This window comes from Salvelinus alpinus, chromosome 10, assembly GCF_045679555.1.
Source record: "Salvelinus alpinus chromosome 10, SLU_Salpinus.1, whole genome shotgun sequence".
NCBI lineage: Eukaryota > Metazoa > Chordata > Actinopteri > Salmoniformes > Salmonidae > Salvelinus > Salvelinus alpinus.
Window position 1 is genome coordinate 47,755,239 of NC_092095.1, and position 23,718 is coordinate 47,778,956.

General features: G+C 44.3%; 2 protein-coding genes across 7 annotated transcripts in view; one reads left to right on the forward strand and one right to left on the reverse strand.

Annotated features, from left to right (window-relative positions):
* Positions 1 to 23,718, reverse strand: part of LOC139532128 (tubulin beta-4B chain-like) — a 394,248-nt gene that overhangs the window by 83,925 nt on the left and 286,605 nt on the right. The gene's annotated exons all lie outside the window — the stretch shown is intronic.
* Positions 1 to 23,718, forward strand: part of raph1b (Ras association (RalGDS/AF-6) and pleckstrin homology domains 1b) — a 77,992-nt gene that overhangs the window by 33,583 nt on the left and 20,691 nt on the right. For 3 of the 6 annotated variants that reach the window (XM_071329311.1, XM_071329310.1, XM_071329312.1), the window contains 5 exons: positions 16,637 to 16,759; positions 18,716 to 18,821; positions 19,055 to 19,674; positions 20,733 to 20,822; positions 21,163 to 21,237. In XM_071329311.1, coding sequence (XP_071185412.1) covers positions 16,637 to 16,759; positions 18,716 to 18,821; positions 19,055 to 19,674; positions 20,733 to 20,822; positions 21,163 to 21,237 — 1,014 coding nt within the window. The remainder of the gene's footprint in view (positions 1 to 16,636; positions 16,760 to 18,715; positions 18,822 to 19,054; positions 19,675 to 20,732; positions 20,823 to 21,162; positions 21,238 to 23,718) is intronic. The other 3 variants (XM_071329313.1, XM_071329314.1, XM_071329315.1) reach the window with 3 other exon arrangements.

A 23,718-nucleotide genomic window follows, 5' to 3' on the forward strand; every position in this document is an offset into this window, starting at 1 on the left:
TGTTTAACACATTAATGGGTTATGTCTATGCTGGGTGACTGCACTTCTATTGTGAGTGTGTGTGGCTGTGTTTTTTTTTTCTGTCTAAATTGGCTTAATGATGATTGCCAAATTTGAAAATCAAACCCAGAAATGATACCTGCCCACGATGGACAAACTGGTGGTTGTTATGAGCCTGGAAACTGTGTGTTACTCATTACCCAAGGATATTAATGATACACTTTCAACTGTTCTGCCTGCTGTTATGGAACCCTGACCTGTTCACCGGATGTGCTACCTGTCCCAGACCTGCTGTTTTCAACTCTCTAGAGACAGCAGGAGAGGTAGAGATACTCTGAATGATCGGCTATGAGAAGCCAACTGACATTTACTCCTGAGGTGCTGAACTGTTGCACCCTCGACAACCCCTGTGATTATTATTATTATTATTTGACCCTGCTGGTCATCTTTGAACATCTTGGCCATGTTCTGTTATAATCTCCACCCGTTACAGCCAGAAGAGGACTGGCCACCCCTCATAGCCTGGTTCCTCTCTAGGTTTCTTCCTAGGTTCTGGCCTTTCTAGGGAGTTTTTTCTAGCCACCGTGCTTCTACACCTGCATTGCTTGCTGTTTGGGGTTTTAGGCTGGGTTTCTGTACAGCACTTTGAGATATCCGCTGATGTAAAAAGGGCTTTATAAATAAATTTGAATAATTTGATTGATATCAGATAGTCTATGGTTACAGAGCTAGTGGTTATCATACATAAATGCCTATTTATTCCTGCATCATACATTTCCATAGTAATTTGCATTTCCAAGGACCATGCACAACATAAATGAATTGTATACTATGTGCCATTTGGCAGAGCTACATAACAGCTCAGTGGCAAAGAGTTTACAGTAAACAACCAAATCGAGCAAGATCACAAGCTAGATGATGATCATATACAGCGCCTTCAGAAAGTATTCACACCCTTTCTCCACATTTATTTGTTACAAAGTAGGATTTAATTGTTGTGTTTTTGTCAACGATCTACACAAAATACTCAAACGTGGAAGAAAAATCTATTTTTTTATTAATGGAAAATACAACACTATCTTGACCAGATAAGTATTCAACCCCCTGAGTCAATACATGTTAGTATCCCCTATGGCAGCTGTTAGTCTTTTACTAATAATCTTTGAACGCCCGAGTTCTACAATATTTTCCAATTATTCTTAAACAAAGTTGTCAAGGTCTGTCAAGTTGGTTGTTGATTGTTTCTAGACAGCCATTTTCATGTTTTGAAATATATTTTCAAGTAGATTTAAGTCAAAACATTCAATGTCGTCTTGGTTAGCAACTCCAGTGTATATTTAGCATTGCGTTTTAGGTTATCCCGCTGAAAGGTGAATTTGTCTCCCAGTGTCTGTTGGAAAGCAGACACTGGGAGCCAGAAGAGGACCAGGTTTTCCTCAAGGAATTTTAGCTCTATCCTGTTTATTGTAGCCCCAAAAACTCCCTAGAATACCCATAACATGATGCAGCCACCACCAATCTTGACAATATGAAGAGATTTGCCTCAAACATAACGCTTTTATTAATTTCTTCGCCACATTTTTTGCAGTATTACTTTAGTGCCTTGATGCAAACAGGATGCATTCCGTACAGGCTTCTTTCTTTCCCTCTGTCAATTAGGTTAGTATTGTAGAGTAACTACAATGTTGATCGATCCTCAGTTATCTCCTATCACAGGTCTTTAAACTCTTTAAAATCATCATTGGCCTCATGGTGAACTCCCTTAACAGTTTCTTTCATCTCAAGCAACTGATTTGGTAGGAAGGGCACCTGTATCTTTGTAGTCACTGGGTGTATTGATACACAATCCAAATTGTAAAATGAATAATAATAATGGCTATTAATAATAATACCCATCTACCAATAGGTGCCCCTTTTTACAATCCATATGAAAACCTCTCCTCCTGCTCCACTTAGGAACCTTACTCTTGTCTGTATGTGTGGGGTACAGAGATGGAGTAGTCATTTAAAAATCACTTTAAACACTATTGCACGCACACAGTGAGTCCATGCAACTTATTATGTGACTTGTTAAGCAAATGTTTACTCCTGAACTTTTTTTGGCTTGCCATAAGAAAACGATTGAATACTTATTGACTCTTTTTTTTATAGATTTAAAAAAGAAAAATGAATTTGTAAACATAATTACACTTTGACATTATTGGGTATTTTGTATAGATTAGTGGCACAATCTTAATTTAATCCATTTTAAATTCAGGCTGTAACACAGCAAAATGTGGGAAAGGTCCAGCGGTGTGAATACTTTCTGAAGGCTCTGTATTTGCTATGGGATTAGGGCTGTTGCTGTTACTATAGAGAAACCTGCTGACTTCTAGCTGCTGCCTCTGGGTGGGAACATATCAGCTGGCCAGCTCCTCTCTCTCCTTTTCTCTCTTTCTCCCTCTGTCTTTGTCTTGCTTTCTTTCTCTCTTCACATCTCGTTTTTCTCTCCTCTATATCTCTGTTAGTCTGCTTTCTCTCTCTCTCCTTTCTGCCCCCCCCCCTCCTGTTTTAATTGGCTGCGTATGCCAGAGTCACTCTGAGTGATCCTCTCCTCCTACTCTTTCGATTCTCCTCTTTTCCTCTGTCTGCTGGCTGTCAGTCGTGCTTGACTGATGCTGTTTTGTCAGTCTGGCCCTCCCCCTACTCATATTATAATGGTCCATTCCCTCCCCTATCATCTCTCTGTCTTCCTCTCTCCCACTTGCCCATCCTTCCCTTTTTAATCTGCTTATTGCAGGAAGTGCTTTGTTCTAGCTTTCATTTAATGCCACAAAGATGGCAAAATGTCTCTGGATTGGATCTCTGCTTCATTGTATGCATTTTGTTGATTTATATCTAGGCTGTATGTCATTTGTGCGTTTTTCCCATTGATGATATTACCAGGGGATGTTGATATACTGTATGACGTTGAATCAAAGCAAGGTCATGTTCATTAGGCACTAAACCTTCGGGTACCATCAGAACATGTCTACGGTATGCCCTAATGAACACAACCTTGGCCTGGAGTGAGTTCCTCTCGATTTACTCTCCCGAGCACAAAGGTTCCAGGGCCTGTATTCATAAATTGTCTCAGGCTAGGAGTGCTGATCTAGGATTAGGTCCTCACTGTCCATGTAATCTTATTCGTTATCATCTGAAAGGGAAAACGGATCCTAGAACAGTACTCCTACTCCAAGACGCTTTTTGAATACGGGGCCAGGAGTGATCCACACCCAAATTTACTTTAGACTGTTGCCGTTGTCAATGGATCTCTTTCATAGCCAGTGTGGAGACGATAATCTCCTTTTTGCACGCTGTATGAGGTTGTAGCCTACTAGCCACATACAGTAGTCTCACAGTTATGAACTGATGACGTTCTCCGCCTATGTTTTAATGATCTCTTTGCCCCTCCCTCACTGTGCAAACGGTCCCTTTCATTGACCGACTGAGCATGATGGACGAGGCCTGTTTGCCCAGAGGGGATTAGGGAGAGAGGGGGGGAAGAGGGGATGGAGAGGGGTGAAATAAAATAAAATGAGCACTGCCGTGTGCCCTGAAATAGCCGCTATTCATTCGTCCACGCTCACCTGCCTGCTTTGTCGCACAGGAGATCAAAGCACTTGAGAGCAGTAATACCAACTATGTTTGGCCTACTCATATAACCCCCCCCCCCCACCACCTCCTACCATTTGGGAGAGTCCAGCCACACCCATATCTATTTTCCTCTCTAGAACAGGACCCAAGGCCAGGGGTGACTCACCCACAGGAACAGTGGGGGTATTGTGACATGGGGTGGTGTCGACAGCTGTTGAAGCAGACTTTCTAAATTTAGTCCGTGTTAAATGTTATAGACTAGACGCATGTGTGCATGGTAAGGAAAAACAAGCCACTGTCATCTATAGCAGCCTTAGTTTGAGATGCTCACGCGCGCACACACTTCCCAGGGGACAATTTAGCGGTGCTGTGAATATGGGACCCACTCTATAATGAGCCATTACCTCACACACTGGAGTGTTTTTCTCAACCTAGCAGCCCTCTCTAAATGTTTTTTGTTCTTGGTGTTAATTTTTGTTCCACCCCCTCAGGAGACGACAGCTGAGCCCTACCAAACTCACAGGAATGTGCCCCCCCCCCCTCTTTTTCATCTACCTCTCCTGAATGGAATAGTGGGGTTAAAGGGGAAATTCAGCATTTTACAACTTAATGTAAGACTGTTACTCATCCTGTATGGCTTAATTGGTAGAGCATGACATTTTCAACGCCAGGATTATGGGTTTGATTCCGGGTGCCACCCGTAAGTAACGTATACACGCATGACTAAGTCTTTTTGGATAAAAGCGTCTTCTACTTGGCATTTATTATTATTAACTTCCCCTGTAGCTGATTTTCCTAAAATGTTACCATTGTTGTAATAAGAGTTGTTTTTTTTCTCCTTTGAGATTTCATTCATCGTGATACGATGTGACGTTGATGCATTTTTGGACCTGAAAAGGCTCTCTACATTGGGGTCAGGATGGAGTTTGTAGTTTGAGAGACAGAGCAAATGAGTGGCAGAGTGAGAAATAGTATTATGGGTTGGTCTGTGTGTTGTCTGGCTGTCATATTTTTTCTATGGAGGATGCTGTTGAGACGATGTGTCACTGCTGCCACTGTTTTATTAGCCCCTCCGTCCTTCATGCATCAGACACGCACAAGGGAGTTGGTTGTGTGTGTGAGAGCATTGTGTGGGTGGGTGGGGTACGATGCCAAAATTAGACTACATCCACACCCATTTAGAAGTTTGGTTTATGGAAATGTCTATTCAGCCATTACTCATGATGTGTTTTCATACAGCTTACGGCATAGTCACAAACTCTACAGCGTCCACTTTTTTAATCATAAAAGGGTCATCAATCCTCTGTGTTGGAGATAGTGAAGCTAGTGTAGAAAGGTGTGTGTGTGTGTGTGTGTGTGTGTGCGCACACACTTGCATTCACGCTTACCATGGTCTTGTTCAGTGGGCACGAAACGACCTAGAGCGTTCCAAAACTAAGTGATGTACTATCTGATTCTGAACTTGTTCAGTAAGAAACACGACAAACTCTTTTTCCGTTGCAAAACGTTCTGGTCCTGTAAGCTCTCATGAACAGGACCCAGGACAAGACTGAGAACAACCCAAATAAGCAACAGTGTTCTGTTCCTACTCGGATGCAAAGTGAATTAACGAAGAGACTGCAGACTTCCACGTAATCTCATCTATGATGTAATGGGCAATTCCACAGTAACAAAATGATGACACAAATAGCACAAAACGTCATTCTGTTACCAAACTTTGTACTGTTCTTCAAGTAAATGTGTTTTTGTAAAATTCTCTGTGGAAATTGGAACTCTGCGGTCTCTTCATTAATTCACTTTCGGTACGTACATTACCATTCAAAAGTTTGGGGTCACTTAGAAATGACCTTGTTTTTGAAAGACAAGCAACATTTTTGTCCATTTTTAAAATAACACCAAATTGATCAGAAATACAGTGTAGATGTTGTAAATGACTATTGTAGCTGGAAATGGCTGATTTTTAATGGAATGTCTACGTAGGCCCATTATCATCAACCATCACTCCTGTGTTCCAATGGCACATTGTGTTAGCTAATCCAAGTTTATCATTTTAAAAGGCTAATTGATCAATAGAAAACCCTTTTGCAATCATGTTAGCACAGCTGAAAACTGGTGTTCTTATTTAAAGAAGCAATAAAACTGGCCCTCTTAAGAGTAGTTGAGTATATGGAGCATCAGCATTTGTAGGTTTGCTTACAGGCTAAAAATGCCCAGAAACAAAGACCTTCCTTCTGAAACTCGTCAGTCTATTCTTGTTCTGAGAAATGAAGGCTATTCCATGCGAGAAATTGCCAAGAAACTGAAGATCTCGTACAACGCTGTGTACTACTCCCTTCACAGAATAGCGCAAACTGTCTCTAACCAGAAAAGAAAGAGGAGTGGGAGGCCCCGGTGCACAACTGAGCAAGAGGACAAGTACATTAGAGTGTCTAGTTTGAGAAACTGACGCCTCACAAGTCCTCAATGGGCAGCTTCATTAAATAGTACCCGCAAAACACCAGTCTCACCGTCAACAGTGAAGAGGCGACTCTGGGATTCTGGCCTTGTCGGTAGAGTTGCAAAGAAAAATACATATCTCAGACTGGCCAATAAAAGATCTAGTTGGGCAAAAGAACACAGACACTGGACAGAGGAACTCTGCCTAGAAATCCAGCATCCCGGAGTCGCCTCTTCACTTGACTTTAAGACTGGTGTTTTGCGTGTACTATTTAATGAAGCTGCCAGTTTCATTCTATTAGTGTTGAATTGGCCTAATGCCTTCTCCCGTTCTTTCTCGTTCCCTCCCCCCATTCTCATTCTCTCTCGCTCCCTCCCTATTTCTCTCTCCCTCATGCTCCTTCCCTCTCTCTGCCTAACTCTACTTATATTCTCTCTCCCTTTTTCTCTCTCCTCCCCTCTCTCTGACTAACTCTCCTTCCATTCTCTCTCTCTCCCTACTTTCTGCTCTATCAATCCTCATCTCCTTGTTTTTGTCCATTCTTTTGGAAAGGGGGATACCTAGTCAATTGCACAATTGAATGCCTTCAACCGAAATGTCTTCCGCATTGAACCCTCTGAATCAGAGTGTTGCAGGGGGCCTGCCTTAATCGATGTCTACGGCACCCGAGGAGCAGTTGTTGTTGGGGGTTAACTGCCTCGCTCAAGGGCAGAATGACAGATTGTTACACCTTGCCGGCTCAGACATTCGAACCAGCGACTTTTCTGCTTACTGGCCCAGCGCTTTTAACCGCTCTGCTACCTGCCGCTTCTTATCTCTCTCCTTCCCTCCCCCTCTCAAATATACTTAAATAAGGTCAATTGGTTTGCATGTGAAGCATGAGTGGCTAGCTGATTTCTATTCAGATTACACGGAAGTCAACCAAACACCTAGGTTAAACACTGTTCTACTAGGCTACATGCTACATAACATCAGTCTGCATTTATCTGTGTCATTGAGATTCATGTAGTGTTTAAAATTCACATTTATACGGCTTGTGGGGGTGTGTGTGTGGTTATATACAGATGCATAGGCTACAGGTTAGGGTTCTACACCTCCGGACTTGACTGTCAGTGAGCATCCCATGTATGACCTTTGACGCTGCCTGTTGGCCCTCCATAGGCCAACAACATCACGTCCTGTCCCTTCTCTATATGAAACACTCTTCGCCCTTGCCCAGCTTGAGCACTCAACAGTACATTGACAGTTTGTGTGTTCTGTTCTCTATTCCTAGCCTCATGGTTAAGAACTGGAAGCCAGCCATTACGTTCTTTAATTTAGAGCAGTGCTTTTCCAGGACAGTTCCCTCAATCTCTCTCCCCCTTTCTCTTTCCTCTCTTCTCGCTCTCTCCCTCTATATCCCCCTCCTCGGAGGCACAGGCCAACTCAAACTGGTGGCCTAGTGTGGGGCAGACGTGTGTGTTTCCTGTGTACCCCTCCCACTGTGGCAGAGGCTTAACACCACAACATCCCCAGTGGGGCGACCTCTGAACCCTGAGGTGGCCCCTTCTCTCTGACCCCGGTGGTGATGGGAGACAGATGAGGGAGTGTCATGCTCAGGCTTCTCATAGGCACACAAGCCTGGAGAGAGAGTGATGGAGGGAGAAAGAGACACGGGGAGAAAGAGACACGGGGAGAAAGAGACACGGGGAGAAAGAGACACGGGGAGAAAGAGACACGGGGAGGAAGTGAAGGGGAGGGAGGGAGTGAAGGAGAGGGATTTATGTTTGTTTTTGTGATAACTCACATAGAACTCACACACCCACACGCTGTGTTTTTCAGGTAGTGGTGATGCCCCCGGTTGTAAATCAATCATGCCCTTAGTAGCAGGTGTTCTAACAGCTTTAAGTGAATTATCACCTGGGACGTGGATTTAAACGGTGCAGCCAACTCTCACGCGTTGGACGTGAGATGCATTTGACCCTCTTTACACACCACACCTTTTTATTTCTCAATTATTGAAAAAAGTACTGCTTTTATTTTCTACTTAATCCAATTCAGTGCGTTTAACTTATCAACTGTGCTTGAAAATTGTTTGGAAATGGGATCATATTCATCTGCAATTCTATATCATGAGCATTCAAGGAGCGGGAAACTAATCCGGACGCTTATAAGAAATCCTGCTATGCCCTCAGATAAACAAGTAAAGCGTCAATACAGGATTAAGATTGAACCCTACTACACCGGCTATGAAGCTCGTCGGATGTGGCGGGGCTTAAATTATTACAGACTACAAAGGGAAACCCAGACATGAGCTGCTCAGGGACGCAAGCCTACCAGACGAGCAAAATGCCTTTTATGCAAGCAACACTGAAGCATGCACGTGAGCACCAGCTGTTCTGGACGTCTAAGTGATAACGCTCTCGGTAGCCGATGTGAGCAAGACCTTTAAACAGGTCAACATTCACAAAGCTGCGGGGCCAGACGGATTACCAGGACGTGTACTCAAAGTATGCGCGGACCAACTGGCAAGTGTCTTCACTGACATTTTCAAACTCTCCCTTCTGAGTCTGTAATACCTACATGTTTCAAGCAGACCACCATAGTCCCTGTGCCTAATGATGACCTGCCTAATGATTACCGCCCCATAGCACTCATATCGGTAGCCATGAAGTGCTTTCAAAGGCTGGTCATGGCTCACATCAACATCATCCTGGATACCCTAGACCCACTCCAATTCCCTCCTGTATTCCCTGTTCACCCACAACTGCGTGGCCAACATGACTCCAACACCATTAAGTTTACTGACGACACAACAGGGATAGGCCTGATTACCGACAATGATGAGACAGCCTATAGGAGGAGGTCAGGAAAACAACCTCTCCCTCAATGTGAGCAAGAAAGGAGCTGATCGCGGACTATAGGAAAAGCCGGGCCGAACAGGCCCCCATTAACATCGACGAGGCTGTAGTGGAGCTGGTCGAGAGTTTCAAATGTCCACATCACCAACGATCTATCATGGTCCAAACACATCAAGATAGTCGTAAAGAGGGCACGACAAAACCTTTTCCCCCTCAGGAGACTGAAAAGATTTGGCATGGGTCCCCAGATCCTCAAAAAGTTCTACAGCTGCACCATCGAGAGCATCCAGACCGGTTGCATCAACGCCTGGTATGGCAACTGCTCGGCATCTGGCCGTAAGGTTCTACAGAGGGTAGTGTGAACGGCCCAGTGCATCATTGGGGCCAAGCTTCCTGCCATCCAGGACCTATATAATAGGCGGTGTCAGAGGAAAGCCCATAAAATTGTCAAGTCTAGGACCAAGAGGCTCCTTAACAGCTTCTACCCCCAAGCCTTAAGAATGCTGAACAATTAATCAAATGCCACCAGACTTCTACCCCCCCCCTGCCCCTCCATTTGTTTTGTACACTGCTGCTACTCGCTGTTTATTATCTATGCATAGTCACTTCACCCCTACCTACATGTACAAATTACCTCGACTAACCAGTACCCCCGCACATTAACTCAGTACTGGTACCCCCTGTATATAGCCTCGTTATTGTTATTTTGTTTTTTAAATTGTAAATTTCATTTTTGGTAAATATTTTCTAAACGTTTCTTGAACTGCACTGTTGGTTAAGGGCTTGTAAGTAAGCATTTCACGGTAAGGTCTACACTTGTTGTATTTGGCGCATGTGACAAAGTAACCATGGCAGCTTCACCTGGGAGATCCTTCATTTTCCTGCCACTGCACTGTGTACCCTGACAGATTGAAGGTTGTAATTGGTTTAGTATGGGTCCGGGGCCAAGGCAATTGGATGCACATCAAACGCCTCTCTATGCTGTGGCTGGTGTGCAGCTAAAATATAGACCAATGAGTGTGCTTATCATAGTAAGAACACTACTGTTATTCCACATCATTTTTATTATTTTCACTTCCCAATTTTTCTAGTGTAGTTGGGCTATTTGAAATCGAATATGCCAGCTTGAGTCTTTTGCCCCCAGAACAGCCTCAATTCGTTGGGGCATGGACTCTACAAGTTGTCAAAAGCATTCCATGGGGATGCTGGCTCATGTTGACTCCAGTGCTTCCCACAGTTGTCAAATTGGCTGGATGTCCTTTGGTGGGTGGACCGTTCTTAAAACCCAGCAGCGTTGCAGTTCTTGACACAAACCTCCTCCCCTTCATCTACACTCATTTTGAAGTGGATTTAACAAGGGACGTCAGTAAGGGATCAAAGCATTCACCTGGTTAGTCTGTCATGGAAAGAGGTGTTCATAATGTTTTGTACACTCAGTACAAAACATCATAGGTTTAACCTAGATCATAGCTTTCACCTGGATTCAACGGCCAGTTTATTAGGTACGCTCATCTAGTACCAGGTCAGACCTCCTTTGCCTCCATAACAGCCTGAATTCTTGCTGCAGATTGGACGGCGATACAACTGGTTAAATAAAATAACAATAGAAACTCCTCCGCCACCAGCCTGTACCGTTGACACCAGGCAGGATGGGTTCATGGACTAATAGTGCTTACGCCATTGCTTACGCCCTTGGCATGACACACCAGGAACCGGGATTCGTCGACCCAGGCAATGTTTTTCCACTCCTCAATTGTCCAGTGTTGTTGATTGTGTGTCCACTGGAGCAGCTTCTCCTTGTTTTTAGCTGATAGCAGTGGAACTAGGTGTGGTCATCTGCTGCAATTCCCCATCCGTGACAATGATCGAAGAGTTGTGTGTTCCGAGATGCCATTCTGCACACCGCTGTTGTACTACACCGTTATTTGTCTGTTTGCGGCCCGCCTGTTAGCTTGCACCATTCTTGCCATTCTCCTTTGACCTCTCTCATCAACGAGCTGTTTTCGCCCACATGACTGGCACTGACTGGATGTTTTTGTTTTTGTCGCACCATTCTCGGTAAACCCTAGACGCTGTCGTGCGGGAAAAGCCCAGGAGGGCGGCCGTTTCTGAGATACTGGATCCGGAGCGTCTGGCACCGATCATACCGTGCTCATTAGTCGCTTAGGTCACTCGCTTAGGTTTGCCCATTCTAAAGTTCAATCGAACGGTGACTGAATTCCTCGATGCCTGCCTGCTTCTTTATAGCAAGCCACGGCCACGTGACTCACTGTCTGTTGGACCGATCCATTTTTTGTTAACGGGGTGGTGTACCTAATACACTGGCCAGGTAGTGTAGGCCAAGTCATGAGAATAGGCTATATTGAAACGCCCCTTGCCTCAAATATCCGGTCTTCAGTATTGTGCACAAGCTGCTAGGCAGAAACGATATGCATAAATGCAAAGTAGCTTTCCTATGTAGAGTCAGATGGTGGCAACGTTTTGCCAGTCATCCTCACCCACTGAAGATTTATTTTCATGAGATTTTTCTTGAATGTGGGGTAATTTGTAGAAATCAAATGTCACATGAACATATTCAAACCCCAAGTATTTGGGAAGCATAGATCAGGGGCGGCGAACCCTCTTGGAGCGCAACCTCCTATGCAGTATTTTCTATGGTCCTATTGGTTAGACACTGCCACCAACTTTTAGTATTAGCATTTTCTAACCATAAACCAATGTAATTTAATGACCCCCAATTAGCATACTCAAAATGTCATGTCCAAAGTAATTGAAGCCAAGTCATGGAGAATCCTGACCTGTGATAATTAAAAGAAAATCGAAATCCACCCAGGTCATGGGCTTTGGCCATGTAAAAAATATTTACAATTGCAGGTAATTAGCTTTAAAACAGAATTTTTGGGAACCACCAGACCACCGGTTAGGAGTGGAGCCGATGACAACAGCTTGGAGTGAGAATTCCTATCTTCAATAGTTGGCAGCACTGTTTAAAGCTTATGGTCAACAACCCAAAAAGTGTGTGTGTGTGTCTATAATTTTATTACAGGAAGGGGAGTGCTGTCAGACTACAGGCAAATACAGGTCAGACTACAGGCAGTGGCTGATCGCTCATCTCTGTACTTGCTTCCCAAATGGCACCCTATTCCCTATATAGTGTTCTACTTTTGACCGGGGCCCATAGGGTGCCATTTCGGACGCAGCAGTCTATATGATAGCACCAGCAGCGTATTTGCAAACAGAAAGGAGGCTTATTTTATTCTATTTTTTTCCGCTTCCTCTTCCTGTCCTCCTCGGTTAGCCATGATGTCATGCTGTAAAGAAGCCCTGTCCCTGGCGCTGTAACAATGGCGATGCTGGGTTTTGATTGACTGCTGGGCTTGGGCGTTGTTATGGAACAGCCTGTGGGGGAAATTAGGCCATTTCCTGTTCTGACCCCCCCCCCCCCCCCCCCCCCAACCGTCACCTTGTCCCACCACTTGCCACGCGCACAGCTACTACATACACACAAACGGGTGTGTGCCCTGTTCACTGTACATTGTGTATCTCACATATATGGTGGCCATGCCAACTAAATGGTTGACTGGGATGGCCAAGGGGTCTTAGGGGGGCGATGGTTGGGCAGCTGTAGAGACACAGTGTGGGAAGACTGTGTGCGTGTAACTGTCCATGCCTGTAAATTTGCACAGTCGCATACACACAACAGTGGTTCTGTGTAAGCTAGCTATCTTGAATGTGTCCGCTCATGATCCGAAACAGACTCCTTTCCAGCTGCTGTGCGTATTTTGCACGCATGAACTTTTGTGTGTTGTGAGTGAGGGTGTGAGTGAGGGTATAAGTGTCTGTCTGTGTGTTTATGGCCTGTGCCGGTGCCCACCAGGCCCACTCACACACTCAGCCAAACTAGGCCCAAATCACAGGCTGGTTAACCACAGGATGCTAACTGCAACTCAGCACAGCAGCCCTTTTCTCCCTCCCTGTTCTCTCTTCTTTCCCTCACTCTGAGCCCTCCCTGCTCGCTCACTCTCTCTCTCCCTCTTTCCTTCCTCCCTGCTCCCTCTGCCTTTCTTTCTCCCTTCCTCTCTCACTCTTCTGCTTCTTCCTCTCGCTCCTTCTTTGAGCCGTTAACGCAGAAGAAAATAAGGATTTGGAGGTAGAGATGCAGCGAAGTATGTAAGCTCTCTTTTCTCTCCTCTCTCTTCTCTCTGCTTTCTCTCTTCTCTCTGCTCTCTCTTTTCTCTCTGCTCTCTCTCTGCTCTCTGCTCTCTCTCTGCTCTCTCTCTTCTCTCTGCTCTCTCTCTCAGGGGAATAAGAGAGGGGATTTTCAAAGCAAGCCCTTCTTGCCTTTCCTCTCCACTGCTCCCTCCACACTTAAACACATTGCTCCCCACTTTGAGACATTGCTATTAAGTTATACGACCTCCCACACACACATACACTCCAACATAATGCTGCAGAAAATGATACTGTACAGATACAAGCTCAAAGCTGATCTTGGATCAGATTGCGGGTCACACACAGCTTTATTCTCGTGGAATCTCAGGACTTTTTGAGTGAATGTTTGACCATTAACAATCCTATTTTTCCCTAACTCCTAAACCTAACCTTAACCTTAACCCTAACCCCAAAACCATAAACCTAACCCTTAAGCTTAAAATAGCATTTGAAAAAAGTGTTTTTCTACACTGTCAAGCCATTCGGGTGAATTGTTAGGACATTGGGGTCCTGATAAGGTAGGAAAACAAGTATACACCCACACACACACACACACACACACACAGTATCAAAAACAGGGGTCAATTTGGGGTTAGCCCCCCTATGTACCTGTAGAGGGTCCTGTTGTCTGGTACAGTCCCCTATCAAGGGGCTCACAGCACAGTTAGGGGGAAGCACTATACCCCCTGGAAAACCAATGAAATTACCTTAGGCCTGAGCTTCTAACAGTTTGTTCCATCTGAGTGGGCTGCTATCAGACCTGGCTTCAAATACTTGATTGAGCTCTCCTGGTGCAATGGAACCCATAGAATATACCCCAAACTGCAAACCTGCCTGCCTGGCACTCTAGGCAGGCTTGAGCAAATGTTCAAAGTATTTTAACGATTTCAAATAGTATTTGAACCCAGGTCTGGCTGTTGTAGGGGTTAATGTACTGTAGGAACACAGGGAAATATTGTGGGGATAACACTGTGCCTCCGTGTCTTTTAGGCTACTTTGTCACACACTGCTGCCATGCCCGTGATCCCATGTAGCCGTGTGTGTGCTTGTTTCTGTCTCACTTCTCACTAGTTTGTGCGTGTGAAAAGCGAGGAGGGGGGGCGTAGTCATTGAAATCTGTGGTTACAGTTTAGTGGTAGAGGGTGTGCATGTGTACAGTTGAAGCCAGACGTTTACATACACTTAGGTTGGAGTCATTAAAACTTGTTTTTCAACCACTCCACAAATGTCTTGTTAATAACAAACTATAGTTTTGGCAAGTCGGTTAGGACATCTACTTTGTGCATTACACAAGTCATTTTTCCAACAATTGTTTACAGACAGATTATTTAACTTATAATTCACTGTATCACAATTCCAGTGGGTCAGAAGTTTACATGCACTAAGTTGACTGTTCCTTTAAACAGCTTGGAAAATTCCAGAAAATTATGTCATGGCTTTTTGACGCTTCTGATAGGCTAATTGACATCATTTGAGTCAATTGGAGGTGAACCTGTGGATGTATTTAAAGGCCTACATTCAAACTCAGTGCCTCTTTGCTTGACATCATGGGGAAATCAAAAGAAATCAGCCAGACCTCAGAAAAAAAAATTGTAGACCTCCACAAGTCTGGTTCATCCTTGGGAGCAATTTCCAAACGCTTGAAGGTACCACGTTCATCTGTACAAACAATAGTACGCAAGTATAAACACCATGGGACCACGCAGCCGTCATACCGCTCAGGAAGGAGACGCGTTCTGTCTCCTAGAGATGAACATATTTTGGTGAGAAAAGTACAAATCAATCCCAGAACAACAGAAAGTACCTCGTGAAGATGCTGGAGGAAACGGGTACAAAAGTATCTATATCCACAGTAAAACGAGTTCTATATCGACATAACTTGAAAGGCCGCTTATCAAGGAAGAAGCCACTGCTCCAAAACCCCCATAAAAAAGCCAGACTACGGTTTTCAACTGCACACGGGGACAAAGATTGTACTTTTTGGAGGAATGTCCTCTGGTCTGATGAAACAAAAATAGAACTCACCAAAAAAATGAAATTCACCCAACTTATTATGGGAAGCTTGTGGAAGGCTACCCAAAACGTTTGACCCAAGTTAAACAATTTAAAGGCAATGCTACCAAATACTAATTGCGTGTATGTACATTTCTGACCCACTGGGAATGTGATGAAAGAAATAAAAGCTGAAATAAATCATTCTCTCTACTATTATTCTGACATTTTCACATTCTTAAAATAGTGGTGAATCCTAACTGACCTAAGACAGGGAATTTTTACTAGGATTAAATGTCAGGAATTGTGAAAAACGGAGTTTAAATGTATTTGGCTGAGGTGTATGTAAACTTCCGACTTCAACTGTATGTGCCCATGTGTGAGGGAGTGTTTTCTTGTGTCCCACTGTGTATGGCTGTGCCTCCCCATGTCCTCATGGAGCCTATCAGTAGATAAAGATAAGATAGCATTCCTCTGACTGGATCCCATGCTGTGTTTTCGCTCCTAAGGTTGTGTGACACTAATACTCCACTAAACTGTCTCCCTCTCCAACCAGGAAGTGATGCAATAGGAACAGGATGTGAAGGGGTCAGCTATTACACCAATATGCTTCTGTCTACACAAGGTTGGAGTGGATCAGAAAGGAGTGGGGTCAGAGATTGGTTTAGTCACACAGATGTGGGTGGGGTTAGGGGAAGGGGCTTCGGTGTGTGCGCGTGCACAGGGGCTTTAAAGGCTTGTAGTGTCACTGGCTCAAGTTCTACCGGTGTGGCATTTAGTCATGACACTGCACATGATTTACACACTGAGAATCATTATCCCAGCAGTGTAAAAGGTGGGAAATAAATAAATCACCTATTTTCTAATCTTTCCACAAGAGGGCGCTCTGTCATTGTCATTAGATGGCACAATGAGGCTCTGTGATACGAACACCATGGCACTGTCCCAAGTGGCACCCCATTCCCTTTATAATGCATTACAGAGCCCTAGTGCACAATAAAGGGAATAGGGTGCAATTTGGGACACAGTTCATGACTGGCTGTGGCTGACAGTCGACTTTGACTCTCATCACCAATGTCTGACCATAGGTATGATGGGTTTATTGAAGCCATAACGTTCTTTATAAATCGATGTGGCGCCTATGTGGACTGTGTCATGCGGTCATTTCAGTGCTCACTACTGTACAAAACAGCCAAGCAGTATGGGCAGCCACTCGTGGGGAATAGGCCTTGGCTCAACTCAGTAGGCCTTTCAACGGCATCCAGCATGTGCTATACTGTATCTCGTGCAGACAACAGGGAATAGCCTCCTGCCGTTGCGCAGCCGTATCTCTCCACATTATAGAGCTCTTTTTGGCGGTTGCCATGGTAACACGTAAGAAGGTTGAGCTGGTGACGTTGTGGATTCATCGCGGCCACTGTGTGATGGAATTCTTTCTTAGTAAATGTGTCTGCGTATGCTTGTGAATTGAAATGTTTTAATCCTTTCAACTGTAATGGGATTCCTGTATTCAAATGAGGTACTCTGTGTCTGCCTCCAGATGGCGGATATGTCTGATGATGAGCTGGACCACGGGGCAGAGGAGGAGGACAGTGATAAGGAAGACCAGGACCTAGACAAAATGTTTGGAGCCTGGTTGGGAGAGCTGGACAAACTCACACAGGTATTGCAGTAGGGGAGGATGGGCGTATCCTGGTAGCCATGTCATGGATACCATATCGTGGCAACGGTATCCTAGCAAACCATATCCAAGTAACCATATTCTAGTAACAATATCATAGTAATAGTGTCCATGCAACCATGTCCTAGTAACTGTAACCTAGTAACCGTACCCTTGCAATCGTATCCTGGTAACCGTATCTCGCCAACCATATTATACTAGTTTCCCACCCATTCGCTGAGTCATGTTAGCTTTCTTCCACTTCCTTCAAGCCTGTTAAAGTCTGGTATTGTTATGCATTAAAGACATGCTCCGGTACTTTGTTTCATGTGTAGTAGAGGTCGACCGATTATGATTTTTCAACGCCGATACTGATTATTGGAGGACCAAAAAAAGCCGGTACCGATTAATCGGCCGATTTTTTTAAATTTTATTTATATATATATTTTGTTGTTGTAATAATGATAATTACAACAATACTGAATTAACACTTATTTTAACCTAATATAATACATAAATAAAATGAATTTAGTCTCAAATAAATAATGAAACATGCTCAATTTGGTTTAAATAATGCAAAAACAGTGTTGGAGAAAAAAGTAAAAGTGCGATTTATGCCATGTAAAAAAATCTAACGTTTAAGGTCCTTGCTCAGAACATGAGAACATATGAAAGCTGGTGGTTCCTTTTAACATGTCTTCAATATTCCCAGTAAAGAAATATTAGGTTGCAGTTATTATAGGAATTATGACGTGTCGACTATTTCTCTCTATACTATTTGTATTTCATATACCTTTGACTATTGGATGTTCTAATAGGCACTTTAGTATTGCCAGCCTAATCTCGGGAGTTGATAGGCTTGAAGTCATAAACAGCGCTGTGCTTCAAGCATTGCTAAGAGCTGCTGGCAAACGCAGTAAAGTTTGAATGAATGCTTACGAGCCTGCTGCTGCAAACGGGTGGCAACCCTAAGTCGAAATATTGCTGTTACATTGCACAACCTGTGTCATAATTATGTAAAATTCTGGCAAGTTAGTTCGCAACGAGCCAGGCGGCCCAAACTGTTGCATACACCCTGACTGCGTGCAATGAACGCAAGAGAAGTGACACAATTTCCCTAGTTAATATTGCCTGCTAACATAATTTTTTTTAAACTAAAATATCTACGTTTAAATAAAATATACTTATGTGTATTGATTTAAGAAAGGCAAAAGATGTTTATGGTTAGGTACATTCGTGCAATGATTGTGCTTTTTTCGTGAATGCGCCTTTGTTAAATCATCACCCGTTTGGCGAAGTAGGCTGTGATTCGATGATGAATTAACAGGCACCGCATTGATTATATGCAACGCAGGACAAGCTAGTTAACCTAGTGATATCATCAACCATGTGTAGTTAACTAGTGATTATGTTAAGATTGATTGGTTTTTATAAGATAAGTTTAATGCTAGCTAGCACCTTACCTTGGCTCCTTGCTGCATTCGCGTAACAGGTGGTCAGCCTGCCACGCAGTTTCCTCGTGGATTTCAATGTAATCGGCCATAATCGGTGTCCAGAAATCCCAATTACCGATTGTTATGAAAACTTGAAATCGGCCATGCCGATTTTAATCGGTCGACCTCTAATGTGCAGTTCATACATGCATAATCTGAGAAGGATTACTGTCTTACCTCAATTAGCCATGGAATCCCTAGTTTGAAAACAACTGTTTTCTGGAATCTGTGTGGTGCCATTTTCCCTACATTTACCCCCACGTGGGCCAGTCCCCTAGCAATTTGAGTTTCAGCCTCTCGCCATTTGAGTGACAGCTAGCAAGAAACACACACAGTATAGCGAGAGGGCAATAATTTGGGAGATAGTACACAATATTGGGGGACTATTCAGAACTAGTGGCTAAAAAGTATCAGAGAATATCTTTAAGCTAGTGGTGATTTTGATAGTGTGATTTGTCCTCTACAGAGTCTGGATGACGGGAAGCCACAGAAGCCGGTCCAGAAGGCCCCTCTCAGACAGGAAACAAACATGGCTAACTTTTCGTACCGCTTCTCCATGTACAACATCAACGGTAAGACACACACTCAGACCTATATGCCCTACCTACTTCCTGAAGAGCATGGTGTCTGTGACATGCCTGTGTGACCCACACCACCATTGCTTTACTGCTGTGCAAAAGTATATTTTCAACCGTCACACTTTCATGAAATCAATATATTAGCTTCTGTTTAGTGTGTGTGTACTAGCATGTGTGTGTATACAAAATAATGTGGATTCACACTCCTCTTTTCCCCCTCCTTACAGAGGCTCTGAACCAGACGACAGAGACCGTAGACCTGGATGCCCTGATGGCTGACCTGTGTTCCATAGAACAGGAGCTCAGCACCATCGGCAAGCCCAACACCGGCACCGCCCGCCAGGCTAAATGTCAACAGCGATGCCCGGGGGGTCGCAGCGCCAGTGTCAAGCAAACAGGCAGCGGTGGGGGGAGTAGCAGCGGGGGCAGCACCAGCAGTAGTACCCGGGCGTCACCGGCCTCCACCGTCCGAGGGGGCAGCTCCAACTCCCACGGGCGCCCGTCGGCATCGAACTTCTCGCTGGACGACATCACAGCCCAGTTGGAGCAGGCGTCACTCAGCATGGACGAGGCGGCGCACCAGACTTCTTCCTCCTACTCCTCGACCACCCTCCGGCGCCCCTCGGCGACTTCCTCGTCCTCGCAGCACCGGAGGACGGGCTCAGTGGGCACGGTTAGTGAACACGAGGCGGGGGGCCACTCCTCGAGGTCCAGCGTTAATTCTGAATCCGCGTCCAGCATGGACTCTCTGGATATCGACAAGGTGCTGTCTAGGACAGTAGGAGGGCCCGAGCAGGAAGGGGGTTCACAAGGCCCCCAGCCGCCACAGGGCCCAGCCAGTACTGAGGTAACACACTCCAATCTTCACAATCCTGTTTTCCCAATTGTTTCCTAAAAACTAACTAAGATGTACCATGAATAACAATATCTCTTCGTGAAACATTATTACCACTGATAGTTTGTTCATTTCTATCCTCTGTTGTCGTCTGTATGAGAGTCAGCCTGCAAACAATGCCCAGTTATCTCCGCCTATCAAAAGCCCTTTTTCCATGTGCAGGCTTTTAGTTTGGGCAGGATAATGATTGCCGTTTATGGGGCATTGTGGGACTTCCTTTATTCAGACTAAAAGGGTGGGCTGGCTGTCTGAGTTATGACAGTGAAAGGCTGTTTGGTTAGGGGGAAAAATAAACTGCTGCAGTGGTTTGTTTGTTCAAACATGTTGAATGATGATGAATGGTATGATGATGAATGGTATGATGATGAATGTATGTGTGTACGCACGTCCTCTCGAAACCACCCTCTCTAGTTCCCTGCATGGTGTTTTGAAGTCCCAACTGCATGTCAAATGTGCACCGTACAACTCATTGTATTACATTTGTTTGCTATCCGTGTAACACACAATGTTGTGTGTGTATACTACCCATTGGAAAGTGTGGTATTTACAGTACAGTGAGTGAATGCATTGTAATCACTGAAGTCTGCATGTGTGATATGGATTACAATGTATCTACTGTACCCATTTTGCTGTAAACTCAACCTGCTTGACTTAAGTGCGGGAAGTTAGTTTAGGTTTACAAGATGGAAAGGAGAAAATATATATGCCACTTAGCTTTTATACAAAGCGACTAACAGAACAGTGCATGCATACATACAGTATGTAGTACGTTATCACTAATTGAACCCACACCCTGGCATTGCTAGCGCCGCACATGACCACATATAGAATCAGTATGCAATGGAGAGATTGAATAAGTGGAAGGTAAGGTGTTGAAAGGAAAATGTGAACATTTTAAATAGAGGAAGAGAGCTACATGAATAAAGTGCACCTTCCCCGTCCCCTTGCATGTTTACTGTGTGTGTGTTTGCATCCTCTCTGCACCCATAATGCACCTCCCCGTTTCCCAGCATGCCTCACTACTGCGACGGGCCAATGGTAAGCCGGCCAGACGGCAGCTTGACTTCACCTCACGGGAGGATGAAGTAGATCTGGACACTGTAAGTGTGTGTGTGTGTGTGTTTTGGAGAAAAAGCAAGACCTGTATGTAGTGTACAGTAGGTGTGTGATTGTGTACAGGTGAGTATTAGCAATCACCTTCAGTAATCACAGCAGTATCATCTTTAGAAAATGGCCTTTTGATAAATCGTCTCTCTTCCCCATCCACAGCGATCTAATATGACTACCACCACAATCAATGCTCCAACTTTTGGACCTCTCTTGCTTCCACACTTTAACCACCCCCCCCCCCCCACCCTTCAAAAGCATTTTTAATGAGCCATTGAGAATCATTGCCCTGACTGTCTTATCTGTTTCTCTCCTCACCTCTGCGCCACCAAGCACTCTTATCTGGACAGAGAAACGTCCCTCATTCTGAAAAGCATTGCAGGAAAGCCTTCTCACCTGCTGACCAAGGTGACGCCTCATTCGCTTGCTTATGCTCGCTCATGATTGAACTACACCTCTTTACCATCTCCCTAAGCTCCTCCCACAGTGCCAACACCCACCCACAATGCTCGATTGACCTGATTTGGCTTGTTTTACTTCTATCTCATCCTTCCGTAAGCTTTCTTTTCTCGCCTTTCTCCTGTATACAGCCCCTGCTTATATCTCTCCTTTGTCCATTTTTTTCCCTCGTGCTCCTCCCTGTGCTGATGTGTCCATTTTATTACCTGCACTCCTTTCCTCTAGTAGGGGGAAAGAAATGTAGGGTAGGTAACTGGCACTGCGGCTCAGTACAGTTTTGCACTCTATCTAACTTCACTGTCATGACAGTCTTGCAGACAGACCTGGGTCATATACGCTTATGTAAAATACTTTCAAATGTTCTTGACTTGATTTGCCTGGGACAATAGAACCAACATAATCCCAAAAGTGCAAGTTCCAAGTGAAACCAAGCACACCTACTGACCATACTTTTCCTGAATAGAATTTGAAAGTACTTGACATGCGTTTGACCCAAATCTGGAGTGTTGTTTATAATAACCCCATACATATGGGCTGCGTTCAGTTGCACAAGGTCTGGAGCATGACTGCATGCCTGTGTGCGTCGACTCTGGTTGATATGTGCCTGAGCTTAGAGAAATGGCGCTGGATGTGTGTGTAACTCTGAACGCTCCCTTTTATATTATGAAGTCTTTGATGTGTGAGCCACTAATGCTATGGTATAAACCAGTGTTCCTCAACCTGCGGTCCACGGGCCGGGTCTGGTCCTTGGGATGTTGCTTACCAGTCCCTCGGGTGGTTAGTTGTCTGACACCTGATTCGGTCAACTTTCCAGTGCTCTGTTTAATGGAAGTGGTCAACCAGGGAAGAATGGTCATTTTACGTAAACAGTAGCTTGTAGCCCCCTGGTCCAAAAAAGGTTGAGAAACACTGGTATCAAGGTTGGTGTCAATTCCATTTCAATTAGATCAATACAGGAAGTTAACAGAAATTCCAATCCCGATGTTCTTTATTGTTCCTTACTGAATTAAGACAATGTTCATGGAATTGACCCCAACCCTGTCTGGTACGGTAAGCATGATTCTGAAACCAACAGGAGCCAAGACTTATACATGCTTTCCTCCTCATGGTTGTTAAAAGGCTACTTAGCTGAAAACATCAATGGATTTGACCTGACCCTCCTCTCCAAAGCTAAAGAGAAATAACAAGCCCAGTCATTTATAGATTACTGACTGGTCTGGTGCAGTGAAATGACACAGGGACATTTCCATGAAGAAAATAAGCAGCAGTGTAGTACGTTTAAGATATTTGTCTCAGAAATTGCTGAATTGGCCTAATCCTCTTTCGGGTTAAAAAAGAGGGTTGCTCTCTCCCCCTCTCGGTGCTCCATTATTCCTTCGCTCTCTTTTTCTCTCTATCATGTGTGTTTATTTATCCATCGTCTTTAATCTATAACCCCTACTCCCCTCCCTCCCACAGCTTTGCACAGTAAAGTACATTCTTGGCATTTGTTTGATGGTTGTGTGTCAGATGTTGACTTTGGTGGATTGTAAAGTTGGCCACTTTCGATCATGATTTATTTAGCCTTCAAAACAAAAGCCGCTGAGCCAAGTGATAGTCCTGGGATACACAGGGAGCAGTAGTGATAGATACTGTATTCCAGGGTGAAGTATGGAGATGTACTGTATTTCTGTCAATGTTGTAAATGACAACATTTTGACAGGAATCTCTCTCTATTGTGATGCTTCAACATTGTTTTAGATGCACAGACCCAAGAGCGTTTGTTTTCAGCATTTGTTGATTAGCGCAAACGCTAGCCAAGGCCATCTGACATATTAGCACATCTGTTAATAAACAATTATCTCTACACAAAAGAAGACCCAAAACAAATGCGTCAAGCACTTTTTTAATTCATGCGGAAGGCCTAAATTATCATAATGTATGGGAACGTAATTATGCAGTCATTCTCAGGGGACGCTGACTGTGTTGCTGCTCATTCGAATATTAGGGATGCCAACACTGGAGGATTGTGGGTAGGAGGAGGCACACATCTGTATGTCTTCTGACATAGTATCTAAAATTATTAAACACACATATGAATGCAAAATTTCATGGCTAGGACCTGGGGCCGTATGATTTAATTGACTAATTATGGAGTTATTATAGTCCCATGTTGCACAAGGCTATTTGTTTATGAGCTGTTTTTAAGCCAACCGTCTGTCCATGTCTGTATTCAGAATGCCATGCAAATAAGTTTAGAGGGAGAAGCGAGGGAGCGTGACAGTGCCTGAGGTGTTTGTGGCAATGGGAGGGTTTGTATGTCAGTGTTACACTGCACTTTTACACAGAGACGGCGAGAAAGAGAGTGAGAGAGCGAGGGAAAGAAAGGGAGAATAGATTGCAGTTTCACCACACTATCCCTTCTCCCCTGCTTCATGAGTCAGAATAGAA